At 37.2% G+C, this 17,965-nt stretch overlaps 1 protein-coding gene across 1 annotated transcript in view; it reads right to left on the bottom strand.

The window, feature by feature from the left end:
• Positions 1-2,228: 2,228 nt before the first annotated feature.
• PNPT1 (polyribonucleotide nucleotidyltransferase 1) overlaps positions 2,229-17,965 on the bottom strand; it is a 46,187-nt gene continuing 30,450 nt past the window's right edge. The window contains exons 18-28 of the mRNA XM_056123249.1: positions 16,767-16,820; positions 13,777-13,883; positions 13,272-13,343; positions 13,134-13,197; positions 12,251-12,334; positions 11,620-11,703; positions 10,310-10,416; positions 10,178-10,233; positions 7,680-7,758; positions 4,203-4,250; positions 2,229-2,535 (exon numbers count right to left, since the gene is read on the bottom strand). Coding sequence (XP_055979224.1) covers positions 2,377-2,535; positions 4,203-4,250; positions 7,680-7,758; positions 10,178-10,233; positions 10,310-10,416; positions 11,620-11,703; positions 12,251-12,334; positions 13,134-13,197; positions 13,272-13,343; positions 13,777-13,883; positions 16,767-16,820 — 914 coding nt within the window. The 3' untranslated portion in view covers positions 2,229-2,376. The remainder of the gene's footprint in view (positions 2,536-4,202; positions 4,251-7,679; positions 7,759-10,177; positions 10,234-10,309; positions 10,417-11,619; positions 11,704-12,250; positions 12,335-13,133; positions 13,198-13,271; positions 13,344-13,776; positions 13,884-16,766; positions 16,821-17,965) is intronic.

The following is a 17,965-nucleotide window of genomic DNA, read 5'->3' as shown; positions in this document are numbered from 1 at the left end:
ACCACTAATATCCCCGGTATCCCCCTACCCCCCTCCCACACATCCACCCCTCCCCCTGCCCACATGGCAGGCAATTTTCCTCATACTCTCTCTACTTTTGGGCATTATGGTGTGCAATACAGATGCTGAGAGGCTATCATGTTTGGACCTTTATCTACTTTCAGCTCACATCTCTCATCTGGGACTATTCCCCTAACCATCATTGACTTAGTGATTCCTTCTCTATTCCGGCTGCCTTCTCCTGCAACTCATGAGGCAGGCTGCCAACCATGGAGCAATATTCCTGGCCGGTCTCTATTGTCCGTGGATATTAGTCTCATATTGTTATTTTATATTTTACAAATGAGTGCAGTCATTCTAAGTCTGTCCATCTCTTTCTGACTCATTTCACAAAGCATGACACATCCATGTCCATCCACTTACAAGCAAATTTCATGACTTCATCTCTCCTAACAGCTACATAGTATTCCATTGTGTAGATGTACCAAGTTTCTTTAGCTAGTTGTCTGTTCTTGGGCACTTGGGTTGTTTCCATATTCTGGCTATTGTGAACAGTGCTGCAATGAACACACAGGTGCAGATGTCATTTCTACTGTGTTTTGCACCCCCAGTATATGTTCCCAGAAGTGGTATTGCAGGGTCATATGAAAGCTCAATTTCTAGTTTTTGAAAGAATGCCCATATTGATTTCCAAAAAAAGCTGGACTAGTTGGCATTCTCACCAACAATGAAAGAGTGTCCTTTTCTCCCCACATCAGCGCCAGCACTGGTTGTTCTTGTTCTTTTTGATGTGTGCCGGTTTCTGTGGTGTGAGATATCTCATTGTTGTTTTGATTTGCATCTCCCTGATGATTAGTGATGTAGAGCATTTTTTTTCATGTGCCTTTTAGTCCTTTGTATTTCAGTTTTGAGGAAGCTTCTGTTCATTTCTTCTCCCCATTTTGTGATGGAGTTGGACGTGTTTTGCTTGTACAATTCTACTAGCGTCTTGTATATCCTGGATATTAACCCCTTATCCGATGGGTATTGGGTAAATATTCTTTCCCATTCTGTGAGCTCTCTCTGTATTCTGGTCACTGTTTCCTTTGAGGTGCAGAAGCTTCTTGTAGTCCCATTTGTTTGTTTCCACTTGCTTGGTCAGTGGTGTTTCATCCTTAAAGATGCTTTTACCTTCAATGTCATGGAGGGTTCTTCGTACATTTTCCTCCCTGTACCTTATGGACTCAATTCTGATATTGAGGTCCTTAACCCACTTTGATCTGACTTTTGTGCTTGGCATTAGACAGAGGTCAGAGTTCATTTCTTTTGCATGTAGTTTTCCCAGCACCACATGTTGAAGAGGCTTTCCTTGTTCCACTTCACATTTCTTGCGCCTTTATCAAAGATTGAGTGATCATATACTTGAGAGTCTGTGACAGAATATTTAACTGTTCCATTGGTCTGTGGGTCTGTTTCTAATCCAATACCATACTGTTTTAATTACTACTGCTTTGCAGTACAGTTTGAAGTTGGGGAAGGTGATGCCACCCACCTTTTTCCCAAGGATTGCTTCAGCTATTCATGGGCAGTTATTTTTCCATATGAATTTCAGGAGTGTTTTGTCTATTTCTTTAAAGAATGTCATGGCTATCCTGATAGGGACTCCCAATGCAGAATCTTAATATATAATTTTGACTTAGCGATGTTCCTCTCTCTTCCCTTCTCTCTTGAAATTGAGATGATTGTGAGGTGGATACACAATTGGTTATATTACACATTGTATTCACTGGGGTTTGCATAATTTTTTTGGAGGGGGCAGCTGATTTTGAATCCAGGCCTCCTGTATGTATAGTTTGTGCTTCAGTACTTTGAGCTATCTTCCTGGATGGGGGTGGGTAGCTGGGGGGCATACCCCACGGTGCTTCTGGATCTTTGCTCAGGGATCACTCCTGATGGGGCTTGAGGGAGCATGGAGGTTCCAGGGAATTGAACTAGGTCATTCGGCTCCAAGGTAAATACCTTGCCCACTGTACTCTCTCTCTGGCTTTGTACCACTTTTGAGCTGTGATGCTCAAGCACATTTTGAATAAACTTACATTAAAATATATAAAGAGAAAGTAGGAAGAGATCCATTATAGCAAATCTGATGTTTCTAATTTTCTCAGATATCTCAGAGTAATCTTTTCTAACACGTAAAAAGGGCTTTTAATAATATTTACTGATTTATAAAGTAAATAAGAGAGTATAGGTTCCTTTGAATAAAATAAAAATGACACATGTAAAATGAGTATTTTAATACAAATGATTAGAATATATATTATATATAAATCTACATATTAGAAGACTCTAGTGAACTTTTGTCCTACAGAGCATCACTTTAGAATTCTCTTTTATAAATCATGGGGAAGAATTAGATGATGACTGTGGAATAGATTCTCCAACTACAATGCTACTTCTGTCATTTAGAGTTTTGACAACAGTTGTAGCTGGAGATTGTAGGACTTTCCGAGAAAGTCTCATTCTTCCATCAGCTGGATCACGTCCAAAGTATTTCACCTGTATTAGAGAAAGAAGGTGAAAGTTAAAACACAACAATTGACATCTGAATGAAAAGACATATTAGATAATGTCATCCAAATAAGGGGGAGATTAAAGTTTCTATTTGTTCTAAGTGAAGGGATATGCTAACGTAATCTGGTTAAGCAGTGAGTAAAGAAAAATAAGACCAGGGCCGTTTTATAATCTTCTGTTAGATTCATCCATGCCTTTTATTTTTCTATACGTAAGTATCTATACTGGAAGTCCAATTACAGGATATACAGGATTACAACTAGGTCACCTGGACTCTACTGCAAATTGGAGGTTATTGGAAATACAGTGTTAGGTTCCTTCTGAGGCTGAAATAAAAAATAAAAACAACTCTCTATAGAGATTTGTCTTAATTCTCACATCTTACCCTAGAGGTTATTTGGACAATAGGACTACAGAGTGACAATAAAATAGAAGACTTAGTTACTTAGTTTATAGGTATTAAGTATAATTGGAAGAAAATATGATGTGGCCAAAAACACCAGACTGCAGTGACATCTTTCACTTTTTGAAAAAAAGTCACTTTTATTATCAGAATTCTAGGACTGAACAATGTGGTTTTCGTCTGCTCAAAAACATTTTTTTTTATTTCTGTGCTATACCCAGCAGTGCTCAGGGCTGACTCCTGACATTCAGGGATCACTCCTGGTGGACCTGGGGGGACTATATGGGGTGCCAGAGACTGAACTGGGATCAACTGCGTGCAAGGCTGTACTATCTTTCTGGTCCCAAGCTCAGAATTTTTTTTTTCCCCAAAGCTCAAAGTTTTTTTGCCTCAACCAATGAAAAAGCAATTAAAGTCTTAAATCTTCAATGATGCATGCAAGGCCTTCAACAAAGTTTTATTATCAGGGTCATGGATTTGAGATATAATGGTATTATCATGGATTCTAGATAGCCATCGATAATTTCGTGTATTTTAAAAAATCTCTGAAGGTGACTATTATTCGAACAAAACTTTAACCTCCCGGAGCTCTTTTGGTCGCACCCAGCGATGCTCAGGGGTTACTCCTGGCTCTTAATTCAGGAAATCACTCCTGGCGGTGCTCAGGGGACCATATGGAATGCTGAGGATCGAACCCAGATCGGCTGCGTGCAAGGAAAACTCCTTCTTCACTGTGCTATCACTCCAGCCCCCTAGATTAAGTTATTTGTTGAAAGTAGTTTAAATTCTTTGGCTTGCTCTACAAGTCAGTGTTCTTCCTTGTATATGTATCTTGCTTGACTGTCTATGTCTCTTTGCTTTTTCTACTCTGAAGCCTGTGTTCTCTTTTGTACAGATTCTTCCTCTCTTTCTCTCCTCTCACATCTTTGTAAATTTTTTTTTTTTTTTTTTTTTTTGCTTTTTGGGTCACACCCAGCAATGCACAGGGGTTACTCCTGGCTCATGCACTCAGGAACTACTCCTGGCGGTGCTCTGAGGACCATATGGGATGCTGGGAATTGAACCCGGGTCGGCGGTGTGCAAGGCAACACCCTACCCGCTGTGCTATCGCTCCAGCCCCCATCTTTGCAAATTTTAATAAAAGCTATCTTGCATTACAAAAAAGTTTAATTTTTTGAAATTTAATTTCAGATGCCAAGTACAGTAAGTACAATGAACAATTTAAGGCTAAAGTTTGAATATAAAGTACCTGAATTTCTTGACCAACTTCTAATCCTAGAGCAGTGGGGTGTTTAATCTGAAAGAGAAGTTTAATTTATCAGTTATACATAACTACCAAATAGTCATATTAGTATACATTTTCCCCCAGTAACAAGTTTTATTAATTCTTCTGATTAATTATAAAGATTAAAAATAACACAGAAATGTTTAGGTTAAAGTAAAAATTATCCACAATTCTTGTTATAAAAAAACTACTGCTAGTGTCTTTAGTGTGATGTATTTCATTATAAAAGTCAATGGAATGAACAGGGTAGGTACTTGCCTTGCACAAGACCAACCCAGGTTTGATCCTTGGCACCCTATGTATATGCTTACAAAACTCTAATCACATCACAGCTGGGAATGGTTTAAAAGACTCAAGTGCATGATTTGAATGTGGGAGTCCAGGTCTGGTTCAGTTATTGGCACCTATACTGCACAATCTCCTGAGTACCACCAGGAGCAACCCCTACGCATAGACAAGTTGCTCAAACCCCCACAAAAGACACTGAACTTTTTTTGGGGGGGGGGGTCACACCTGGCTCTGCACAGGGGTTACTCCTGGCTCTGCACTCAGGAGTTACTCCTGGAGGTGCTCAGGGGACCATAAGGGATGCTGAGAATCGAACCCAGGTCGGCCGCGTGCAAGGCAAACGCCCTACTCGCTGTGCTACCTCTCCAGCCCCGACATTGAACTTTTAAATTCAGTAATATACTGAGAACATCTTTTCACATCAATAAGTGAAGTCACTGTCACTGTCCTCCCGTTGTTCATCGATTTGCTGGAGCGGGACCAGTAATGTCTCCATTTTTTTTTTTTGAGACTTGTTTTACTGTGTTTGGCATATTGAATACGTCACGGATAGCTTGCCAGGCTTTGCCGTGCGGGCGAGATACTGTGGGTAGCTTGCCGGGTTCTCCGAGAGGGGTGGAGGAATCCAACCTGGCTCAGCTGGGCTTGCTGTGCGCAAGGCAAACGTCCTACCACTGTGCTATCGCTCCAATGATTTAAAATATTATAAATCCTGATATCACAATAAAATTAATATAGTTAAAGATTTTTTAATAAGGAAGTACAGAAACAAGCTATATTGAGCATCACAATATAATTTTACATACCAAGGTAATATCTCTGACTTCATATTAATTCTTGCAATTCTATCGAAACTATAATATTTTTATCTAAAATAAGCCTTTTCACACTTCGTACCTCACACATTTACCTCTTCATATTTGCATTACTGATAAGATCTTTGTAACATTTTAGTAATCACCATAATCAAATACCATACCCTAAAAATGATTATTTTTAAAATTAATTATTTTAAAAAGATGATTATTTTTAAAGATGATTGTTTTAAATTCTAGTTAGTGGAGTTCATGCACAATTTAATCAGCTAATCAGTGGCTGAATAAATAGCAGTACTCCTACATAAAAATAAATAAATAAATAAATAAATTCTAGTTAGTTTTGGACGAGAAGTCTAATTCAGTGGGCTGAAGCTCATACTTTGTAGCAAGAAGGCTTCATGCACTAAACTGGGAATAACCCTTGAGCATCACCAGCTGCAGTCCCCAAACCAAAATAAACATGTAAGTTCCAACGTTGCCAACTGTTATCAATAGGTATTCTAAATGAAAGGTATATGGGTGTTCAGTACATATTATATATGTGGGTTTGCTATTTATTTAGCTTCCAAGGGTTCTCAGGGAGACTAAGTGGTATGGGGATCAAACTCAGGCCTCCCACATGCACTAAGCACATGCTCAGGCAATTAAGCTAAATTTTTGCCCCCCCAACCCATGTATATATTTCTATTATTCTGTAGGTACAAATTTTTCAAAAGGAAAAGCTGAGAAACAGTAAATTTTTCAGCATTTCAATGGCTCTGTATTAAAATTAGAATAAAGGTCTAACACATGGCAATCTAGGTCCAAAATTACTCTTGCACATTCACAAACACTCTCCAAAAAACTGTCAATTTACATTTCTATTAACATTTCATATGACAGTATACAAGGCTCTCCATTTTTTCTCCACACTCGAACCTATACAGGTTTTACTTGCATTTAAAAAACTTGCTAGTGGTAGAGTATCTTGGCTGAGCTAAACACACATACCCACCCCACCCCCCACCCCCTCAACACCCCCCTCCCTTCAAACCAGGGAACAGAGAAAGTGTGTAGGGAGGTAAGACACTTTGCCTTGAATGTGGCCACTCTAGCCACAACCCTGGTTTGATTCTATGCTCTATATATTATAGTTTCCCAAACCTCTCTAGGAATGACTCCAGAACATACAATCAGGAGTAATTCCTAAGTACCACTGGATATGACCCCGAAATGAAAAAATAACTAGAAGACAAAAAACCCAACAATTTTCTCTGCTAAAGACACAGTTTAATTGGATGGAGTCCATGCTTTGCATGCAGCAAGTAAGGGTCAGTCCCAGGTACCACATGATTCCCCTGAGCACCCCTAGAAAGCAATCCCCAATCCCCAAACCAAGACACTGTTTATTCAGAAGGGCATTAGGTGATGCATCACCATTACCATCCTGCTCCCCGATGCACACCAATTGAGACTCTCAAGTCAAACTAACATACAAAACCCCCTTCTTTTGGGGGGGTGGGGGAGGGGGCAGGGATTTAGCTCAGCAATGGAATACTTGCCCTGCATCTGGATTTGACCGCTGGCAAGATGAGAACCAAATAAAAAAAAAAAAGTTTTCTTTCTGTTAAACATTTTTGTTAAGTTTTATCTTTTTTAACAAAATTTTATTTTTATTAAAACACTGTGATTTGCAAAGTTGTTCATATCAGAGGTTTTTTTCTACTGATATATACAAGTATATTAAGGTTCTGTCATGTCCACTCCTGGTGGACTGGGGGGAATTGGGGATTGAACCTAGGGTAGCTTAATGCAAGTTAAGAGCTCTAAAGCATAAATAAGATTTAAAAAGAAAAATTATTTTGGGTCACACCTGGTGGTACTCAGGACTTTAACCTGGCTCTGTGTTCAGGAATCACTCTTGGTGGTGCTTTGGGGATCCTGTGGGGTTTGGTTAGCCACATGCAAGGCAAGTTCCTCACCCACTGTACTAACTCTCTGACCTAATCTAGGTACATGGAAAACATCCTATGATTTTATTACAAGAAAAAATTTGTAATTATTTTGATCAAGAAAATTTGGGAAACAGACTATAGCTACCTACTATTGGTAACATCTGTATTTTAAAATTGAAGTAACCACCTTAGATGTTACTCTACCTCAGAATACACATTCTGTCATGGAAGGAGAAATTATCAGCAGCACACAATGTAAAATCTTTGTCAATGGCATCTGTTAGTTTTTTCTTTTCTTCTTTTTTTTTTTGGTGATACAAGTCATGGAGAAAACATATAAACACTGATCACATTTCACTACGGTTATTTTCAGGCAGTTTTAAAAATAAATCTTCTTTTACCTTCCGCTGATCAAGTTGTGTGTTATGAAGAAGTACTGCAGTCATATTTGGGTATAGTTTAACCATTACTCCAGTGTCTCTATAGAAAAAGAAATAAATCTGATTGAAACAATAAATACTCTGCATAGCTACGGATAATCAAACTATGATAATGTTTTCATAACAGAACAAGTTTAAAAAAAAAAAAGGAAATCCTACCAAACATGATCTTTTTTCTTTGGGGGGGGGGTGGTGTTTGTTTTTTGGGTGCCACCCAGCTGTGTTCTGGGCTTACTCCTGGCTCTGCACTCAGGGATCACTCCTGGAGAGGTTTGGGAAATAATCTGGGGTGTCGGGAATCAGACCTAGGTCAGGAGTGAGCAAGGGAAGTGCCCTACCAACTGTACTATTGCTCCGGTACCCCAAGAACATGTTTTTATAACGTATGTAAACATGTAAAATTTATAATAATGTATTGACTGTCACTGTCACTGTCCTCCCGTTGTTCATCAATTTGCATGAGTGGGCCCAGTAACATTGTGAGACTTGTTACTGTGTTTGGCATATCGAATACGTCATGGGGAGCTTGCCAGGCTTTGCCATGCGGGCGAGATACTCTTGTTAGCTTGCCGGGCTCTCTGAGAGGGGCGGAGGAATCGAACTTGGGTCGGCCATGTTGGCTGCATGCAAGGCAAACGCTCTACCCACTGTGCTATCGCTCCAGCCCATGTATTACGAATACTTAGTTTTTTCTTTTTTGCTTTTTGGGTCACACCTGGCAAAGCACAGGGGTTCCTTCTGGCTCTGTGCTCAGGAATTACCCCTGGCGGTGCTCAGGGGACCATATGGGATTCTGGGAATCAAACCCAGGTCGGCCGAGCCCAAGGCAAACACCCTACCCACTGTGCTATTGCTCCAGCCCCAAGAATACTTAGTTTTTCAAATTGAAATAATATCCTATATTTAAATATTTAAGAATGAAAATGAAGACTGTAGTAAATATTGAATTTTAGAATATAGGATTTTTCTCTGTATTTCTCTTCGTATTTTCCAAAAATATTTTAAATTACTTTAAATATTTTGAAATAATGTAGAAGTGCTGGAAAGATAATATAGGGATTAAAGTTTTCCCTTGCTTCAATCCTTGGCACCACACATGGTCCCTGAACTTTGCCAAGGATCATTCCTAAGTGCAGAGCCAGGGATAGGGCCTGAGCACTGCTTGGTGCAACCCTAATACCAGTAAAAAAAAGTAGTGTAGATTTATCACCAACCAACTAGGTAGTAATTTAAAAGAGTGTTAAGAAAATGGGAAGCATGTTTTATTAAATTTTTTCTACTCCTACCTGACTGTGAAGTCTTAGGTTTTGATAGAAATGACATGCATTTATGCTGCCATTCTGGTGTGCAGATACATTAGTGATGAAAATTTCTGCTATGGAAATGGTGATTGCTGAGTTAAGCAAGTCTCCTCGATTCTTTTTTTTGGTGGGGGTTATTTGTAAAATGAAAAGGGGAAATTTATAGTTTAAAACCACAAGGAATAAAATGCTGGGGCTGGAGCAATAGCATAGTGGGTAGGGCGTTTGTCTTGTGCACGGCCGACCCGGGTTCGATTCCCAACATCCCATATGGTCCCCTGAGCACCGCCGGGGATAATTTCTGAGTGCAGAGCCAGGAGTAACCCTTGTGCACTGCCGGGTGTAACCCAAAAAGCAAAACAAAACAAAAACCTAACTTACCACTTAAAAAATATTATTTTCCTAAGCTTTTCCTACTCTGTTAATTTTCACCTGTGTTAGTAAACAAATTATCCCATTACCTTTTATTATTCTTTTCAAATAGCTTTGAACAACCATAGTACCTGTGATAAATTTTTTTCTTAAAAGTGGATTTTTCTGGGGATGTAAGGGGGAAAGGCACTTGCCTTGCATGTGTCTGAGCCCTGGTTCAAATCCCCAGCATCATATATGGTTCCCCGAGCACCACCAGGAATCAACTCCTGAGCTCCTTCCAGGTGTGGCCCCCAAACAAATGGGGGAAGTGGAGGGTAGGAAAAAAAATATGAAGTCTCTTTTGGGTCTGTGTGCTGAACTGGGAAAATTAAAGTGGCAGATCTGATTAAAAAGAAACCGATTAAAAATTTTTATTTAGAAAAATTTTTAAAAAATTTAGAAATTTAGAAAAATTTTATTTATCCATTAAAAAATTTATTTAGAAAAAGTCAATTTAATAGAAGCATGTCATAAAGTTCTATACAACGATATATAAAAATAGTACTAACATGAACTTATAAATTTATAATAATCAGCACAGCAGGGCCAGAGATGTAGCTCAACAGTCTGGAGCACATGCTTTGCATGCCCAGTCTAGATCCCTGGTACCAAATGATTCCCAAATTGCCAGTAATGATCCTTGAAAATTGGGATAGCATGAGTAGCCCCAGAGCACTGCTGGGTATGGCTCCCTAAACAAAAACAAAGTAAAAAACCCCAGCACAGCATATTACTTGATATTACCTAATTTCGGTTATTGTGGCAGTATACACAGCTCCAAATTCCAACTGCTGCTCTTGCTGTAAGTACAAAATAAGCCATCAGGTTCATGAAGGAAATAGTAATAAAAAGTAACTACTATAAATCTATACTTACATCATCTTTGCAGATTTCAGTAATGAAGTCTCTTGCTTCATGCATAGCACTGGGTGTTGGGGCAAATATAGAAAATGTTTCTTCATCCACCTGACTAATCGTTACTCCTTTAAAAAAAGATAATTTGACAAACTGAGATAAAAGTACTTACTTTGGTGGAGACTAGGTCCAAAAGTTAAATTTAAGCACAAAGGAGTGATCAGAGAGAACACAGAAAGATTGTGATGTGTTTAAGTCCTGCTTTAGAACATTATTCATATATTCACATATGTTGGTGAATGAAGGGACTTATTCACCATCATATGTGTCCAACATGTGGTAGGTTCTAGAGTAAGTCAACAGTAAGTCAACGAACTTCTTAGCATTTACTATCAAAGGTGGGATATAAAAGCAAGTAAATTCTAATTTTGGATGGCTTAGTGTGGCTGTCTTTTTTCTTTTACTGGGCCATACAGATCCAGCTCTGCAGTCAAGAATCATTCCTGGTAGGTTTTGCGGGACAATATGGAATGCTTGGGATCAAAGCCAGGTCAGCATCCTGCAAGGCAAGTACTCTACCACTGCTCCAGCCCCAATTCTGCTGTCTTGAGTAGAGACTGAACTAGTTTGAACCCTTTCTGTACCTTTTCTTCTTTTTCCCTTTCCCTTTTAGAATATCAAAAGGATAATGAGAGGCAAATCTAAAGTTTTTCAAGCAGAAGAAATTTCTACAGGCTGAGGGGACTCTGCTTCTCCCTCTCCTTCAGTAACCTCAAAGCTGGTAAGTACTAGCTAACCCAAAGATTGTTTCCATAAACAGAACAAAACAAATTGAGGAATACTATTTCTATACAATGTAGATTACCTAGAGTAAGTAAGAATGAAAACTAGTATAGTAAGATAAACTGCCTTCCTGAATATTGAGTTTATAACACGGCACCAAAACAAAACATACCTGATTAATTCTAGGTCATACTTCTTGAATATAATTAAGGACAATCATTTGATTTAATTAATTTATAATTTATTAAGAGGCATTTAGAAAACTTAAAAGACATGTCAATGGGGCTGGAGTGATAGCACAGCGGGTAGGGCGTTTGCCTTGCACACAGCCAACATGACCGACACAGGTTTAATTCCCAGCACCCCATATGGTCCCCTGATTCCTGAGTGCATGAGCCAGGAGTAACCCCTGAGCATCACCGGGTGTGACCCAAAAAGAAAAAAGAAAAAAAAAAGACATGTCAATGTTAATCCTTATCAGAGATAAAATGGCAAACTTACATGACCTAATTTAAAATAAAAAATCCCAAACTTCATACAACTCTTACCTGTTTCAGCCTGAAGTTTTTTTAAATGATATCCACCTGGTCCAACAAATTTTGCTCGTTTTGATAATGGAACCTGAACTGTTTCTGAAATGTAATACAAATAAAAATATAAATATAATGAAAACAAACAATTCAAATGCACATGACTCCAGAACACTTAACATTTTATTTCTGGTTTAGATATATTAAATGACATTTCAATGTAAAAGAGAAAAAGTTTTACACTTGACTAAAGTTACTGCTCAAATTTTTTATTTTATTATTTTAAAGTTACTGAAAATTTAAAACTATCCCACTTTAAAAAGAAATAGGAAAAAAGGGAAATAAATGCTCTCTAAAACTATTCCATCTACCTGTGGGATGGGAGAGAATCTAGAAACTTTGGTGGAGGAGAGGGAAGCTGACACTGATGGTGGTACTGGTATTGAATCACTGTATGCCTGAAACTCTATTATTTGTAAATCATAGTATCTTACAATAAAACAAAAAACAACAACCTATCCCACCAACTATTTTAACTATAAAAGCATTTTATATTTTTGTTTTACATATAAAAAACATTTGAAAACCGCATTAAACTTTCATATGCTAAGGTTTATTTTATCTGAAGTAAGTATTAATAGTATATTACCTACAACTGGTCCATTTTCTTTTCTAGATGCTCGAGGTTTTGAAATAGTTTTGTTCATAATTTGTAGTATCTCCTTCTTTGCCACTAGAGAAGTAGAAACATAATAAAAAATCATTCCTACATAAATATAATCAGATATGGCAGCAATCTTAGGCTATCTTTTTTTTTTGAAGGGGGGACTATTACCAGCATTTCAACCTAGGGCCTGATACATACCAGTTGTACATTCATTTTACCATTGAGCTAGCTCTTTATTCTTAAATTTCTTGCATCAAATTCAAATTCTTTAGTTTAATTATATAAGTTCTTCACATTCCAATTACCCTGATAAATCTCTACTCTTTTCCCCATAAATCCTATGTTTGAGTTAGTGTATAAGAACATATTTTCACTGATCTTTTACTTTAGTGATTAGTTATGTACCCCAGAACTTAATAGTCGTGATCTAAGTTATGAAAAAAAATTATTTTTTGGTGTTGAGAATTGAACACCAAATAGTTCAATTAGTTAGTTTTGTGTCTCACATGGGAGGCAAGCGCTCTTCTACTAAACTATCCTCCACCCCTGAAATTTTCATTTTGATTAGTCCTATCTTTTCTTGGCAGTGGGGGGAGGGAGTGATCATGGAGACAGTCAGTTGGTGGTGTTAAGGGATTATTCCTGGCTCTACACTCAGGCAGGATTCAGGGAACCACATGAGGTGCTTGGGACTGTACCTGGGTCTGTCATATGCAAGGAAAGCATGTATCATATCTAATTCCAAATTTCATTTTAAAAGCAGTATTTTAAATTAAGTCTACTTATTCATAAGCCTAATGGGAATTATTGCTCTACTGCCACAGACAATGTTGTAAGGACAATCAGGCACACTGGCTCGTCTTACCTGAGGCTTGTTGAATGGCTTCCATTACAATTTTTAATGGTATTCCAGGTAATTTAATGTCAGCCTGATATGGAAAATCAAAAAATTATATACTGACCCAACATAGTTTTATTATTATAAAAATGGGTTTAAAAATACCTGTAATGCAGTTATTCCCTTATTAGTGCCAGCTATCTTGAAATCCATGTCACCGTTGTAATCTTCAATCCCCTTCAGGAATTGAACAAATTATGATATAGTTTTTGAACAAGAAAAAAATTCAGTCAGGATCACTGTTAACTGTACTTTGAAATTTAAAAAAAAACATAGTTTTTAAAGTATGCCATGTCATCTAAACCTACATTAACTACTGCTTCAAAGTTGTGACTTTTTAAGATATAAACATTTAATCAAAGTCACTTTTTTCAGATCTTTCCCCCCATAAATGTATAAAAATTAATTTAGGATCATCCTAAAGTGAGGCATTATAGATACTTGTTCTATTTACTTTTAATTCATAACCTAAAAATTTAAGGCAAATATGCAGCAGAGAAAAGAACAAGGACCTCTATTCCTTGCATACTAGCCTTCTTCTATGCAGATGATGCTTGTAAAGTTTATATAATCTTCTCCATTAAATATTTCAAAATGTCAATATACATGCCAGAATATCTGTCAGCAAGCGATAATCTTCTATTTCACCCTTGTCTGGATTGTTTTTGGTGACTAATCCTACTGCAACGCCCGCAACAGCAGATGAAATCGGAACCCCTATAATGGAGAAAAAGATATCTGTGTTCAATATGTACATCCATTTAAAAGACATATTTATCATCTTTTAAACATTTATTTGAATGTAAAGGAGTAATGTTCTAAACTGACAATCACCAAAACTAAACTGGAGAGGTTTTAATATAGCACCTGATTATAAAAATTTCTTCTCAAACGTAAAAACCAATAGAATAAATCTAACGATTCTTATTTAATTCCTAGTTTTCTCTATTCTCAGCAAAATCCTTTAGTTTTTGAAAAAAAAAATTTTTTTTCTTAAATTTTAAAAAAAATTAGCAAACTTAGCTTTTAGTGTTTGCCTTTTTGCTTTTGATGACTTTTTCTTCTCAGAAAAGTTCCCATGTATTTTAATTTTTTAAGCTGGATAACTGTGAAATATTGTTGTTCATGATTGGACTTCAGTCATACAATGTTCCCATACCAGTCCCTTTACCAGTGTACAGCTGCCACCACTGATGTCCCCATTTTCCCTCCTATCTCTCCCTCCCACCACCTGCTTTTATGGAAGATACTTCTCTTTTGCTCTCTCTTTTCCATTTGATTTTAATCCCGAAGGTCTGAATGTTTGCAATGTGTTAAGGGTTCGAGTCCCTTGTTTTTTGTTCTGCTTTTTCCCGATCCCCCTTCATGGAGTGATTATGTTGACAAAAATGTAAAATGTACTTTCTCTTCATTCTATCTGCAGAATTTCTCTGGGCTTTTAAAAAATCTTTCCTCTTTGGTTTATGATTCAGCACTGCGTTAAAGGGGATGTTCCACTGTATTTTTGTAAATCAATCTTTCAGTCTACCTCCCCTTGAAAATTATTAGTCATTTTGTATATTCTTAGAAAGCCCCTTTATTCATCAAAGCAATAAATGCATTTATTACCTGCATCTTGTTTTTAACCTTGGATTAAACATCGTGGATAGAGACATACAACCCACACAAAGCTCCACCTTATTCTTTCAAATGACCGCATAATACTTCTTCCTGTATTATGTTTTGTAATAACACACTCAATAGAAGTGGTATTTGTTTGGAAGGCCAGGAAGAGTGTATGGCTGGATGTGGTCCATAAAGTTTAAAAAAAAAAAGAAAAGCCATGATAATCAGTGCTCTGGGATCATTCCAGGTGGGGTCAGGGACTATAATGGGTGCCAAGAATCAAATCCAGTTTGGTTGCAAGGCTTGCGCCTTATCCATGATACTCTCTCTCTCTCGCCCCTAAAAATGGTATTTCTCCACATCAAAGGAGATGTGAATTTATATTTTTATAAATACGTATCATTATTCATGAGGTTTTTTTCATGGCTCTAAAGATTTCTGCTTTAGCTTATCTTTCTCAGGCCTTGTTTTATATTTTCCAATAAAATTAAACCTGATGAATGGAGGTTCAAAGAGGACAGGATTTTTATTTTGTTTGCCAGTGTCTGCCAGCTGTTTAGATCAATACTTAGCATATAGTTGTGAATAAAGCTTTGTTAAATGGATACAAGAACATGAAAGTAATATTTTACCTGTGATCTTAATGATGAGATCATATTTTCCTTCCACTGAACAAAACTAAAAATGTACTTTTTTCTTTTGGTCCAAGTTTTTTTTGTTTTTTAAATTTAGTGACCATGAAATTACAAAGTTATTCACAATAGGACTTCAGACATACAACATTTCAATACTAATCCCTTCACTAGTGTCCACTTTCCTCCACTAATGCCCCTCCCTTTGCCTCCCACCCAACAGTCTGTCTCTATGAGAGGCCAATTTTATTTATTTTTTTAAATTAAGTTTTTGCATTGTAGTTTACAGTACTGTTGCTGACAGGGTTTCATACATAGCACTTCACCACTTTTCAGCACAGGCTTCCCTCCACCATAGTCACTGCCCTCTCCCTGCTCTATCCCCAAGCCCCCACAAGTGGCTTGTTTCCTACTGAACACCAGTTCTTACCTTCTTTCTTTTGATTGTAAACTTGGCCTAGTTTTATTCCTTCTTGATAATATTATACATTCAAACCATGCTTTCATTTTATACTTAGTTATGTAGTCTTTTGTTTCATACCTGTAGTGTGACTGTGTAAACTATCACAGAATTTTGCACAAGAACACTTGATTGTCTTTAGGCTTCTCTTTATTCTTAAATAGCCTTGCTGGTGACTTTTTTTTTTTAAAGTTTAACACGTTGATGCCTTTTGGTGTTTTTAAAAAATCCATTGTAGGGGGCAGAGCAATAAATAGCACAGCAGGTAGCGCACTTGCCTTCCACATGGCTGATCCAGGTTTGATTGATCGTTGGCACCCGAGAAGCTCCCCCAAACCCACCAGGAGTGATCCCTGAATGCAAAGCCAGGAGTAAGTCCTGAGCATTGCTGGTGTGGCCCAATAAAACTCCAAAAAAAAGAAAAACCTGTTGTGAGACTCATGCCAACTGATGTTTAGAGGCTTTCTTTTGGTGTTTTAGATCAAGGGATTATACTGAACCATTTGCAGTCTTATTAAAATTCTGTATATGCTACTATAAGGTATGGTTTTATGCATGGGTATAAAATGGAAGATTAACTACATGGTTGCTTTCCGTTATGAGTCCTAATAATAATTTCTTTAGTGACTGGAACCAACTTCAGACCTTTTCACCTTTAGAAGAAACAAGCAAAATGGCTTACCAGACCAATTAAACAGATTTACCTGCTTCTAAACCACTAATAGGAATCTTAACATATATATGTAACTGAAGCTGCAAATGCAACTCTTTTGCCTCTGGCTTATTTGGTAATTATAACATGACTTTTCAAGTTCTGTCAAAATCCAATTTTAAAGAAATCCTGTATTTTCTACAAATCAGATACTACAAAGCAGCAATAGTTTTGAAGCATAATTCTTTTACCTGCATCCATTAATGCTAAACTTCCACCACATGCAGATGCCATAGAAGATGACCCTATTAAAAAAGAAATACTTGTTCTGTAATATACTGATCTTTAAAACATTTACTATTAATATTTCCTTAGCACATTCAATTATAATAATACATATAATATAATAATAATAAATTTTCTTTCTGGGCTGGAGCAATAGTACAGTGGATAGGGTGTCTGCCTTGCATTTGGCTGACCTGGGTTTGATTCCTGGCATCACATAAGATCCCCTGAGTATGCTAGGAGGAGTGATCCCTCAGTGCAGAGCCAGGAGTAAGCCCTGAATACTGCCGGGTGTGGTCCCCTAGCTCCCAATATTTTTTTTTTCCTTTTATAAGCACTTAGGAAAATCTGTATTTAGATATTTCTAAATATTTTCCTTTTTTCCTGAATTATAGTTAATAACTATAATTATATTTAAGAAACATGGTTGACTATCTTTTCTTAACCACAAATGTGTAGATCTGCATGGCATAATATAATAGCCATTAGCACGGCTACTTAAGCTAAAATGAATAAGTCTCTCAAATGAGTGGCTCAGTGATAGAATTTCTATCATGAGAGAAATTTCTATTAAACAGCACTGCTACAGAGAGTCTGATTTCAAGACTTCATAGAAAGACCAGCGTGCCTCTTTCATTGCTTAACTGGCAAAGATACAGGGTGCTGGTTATCGCACTGGGCCACATCCACAGTCCACTTACACCTGACGAATAAACATCTCTTATTTAAATTTGTTTTATTTTATTCTTTTTAATTAGTGTCAGCTACATCTTTGAGAATTCTTGACAATCTTCAAATAGCCTTGCTCTATAGTTTATAAAACATAAAGACATGTAACCTAAACAATCTATTTTAACATCTTTACAGTAAACTGATACATTGCTTTCAAGCCAAATTATCATTTAAGAACAAACAACACTATGCTTAGTTAAATGCATTTTTTTCACCTGCAATGAACTCAGACAGTAAAATAATACAAATACCATTACTTTTGAAAGTTAAGAGCATGACAGAGCCCCGAGGATTAAATCTAAGGTTCTACATGTCCCTGGATCAAGTGTATCCCTGACTAGGGTAAACATAGTTCATAAAAGTCTTTATTTTGAGGCAGTGTGCTGGCAATAAAACCCATGACCTCATACATGCAAGGTATACACTCTACCAC

Source organism: Sorex fumeus, unplaced genomic scaffold (assembly GCF_029834395.1).
Source record: "Sorex fumeus unplaced genomic scaffold, SorFum_2.1 ptg000006l, whole genome shotgun sequence".
NCBI lineage: Eukaryota > Metazoa > Chordata > Mammalia > Eulipotyphla > Soricidae > Sorex > Sorex fumeus.
This window is presented reverse-complemented; position numbering and strand designations above follow the sequence as displayed.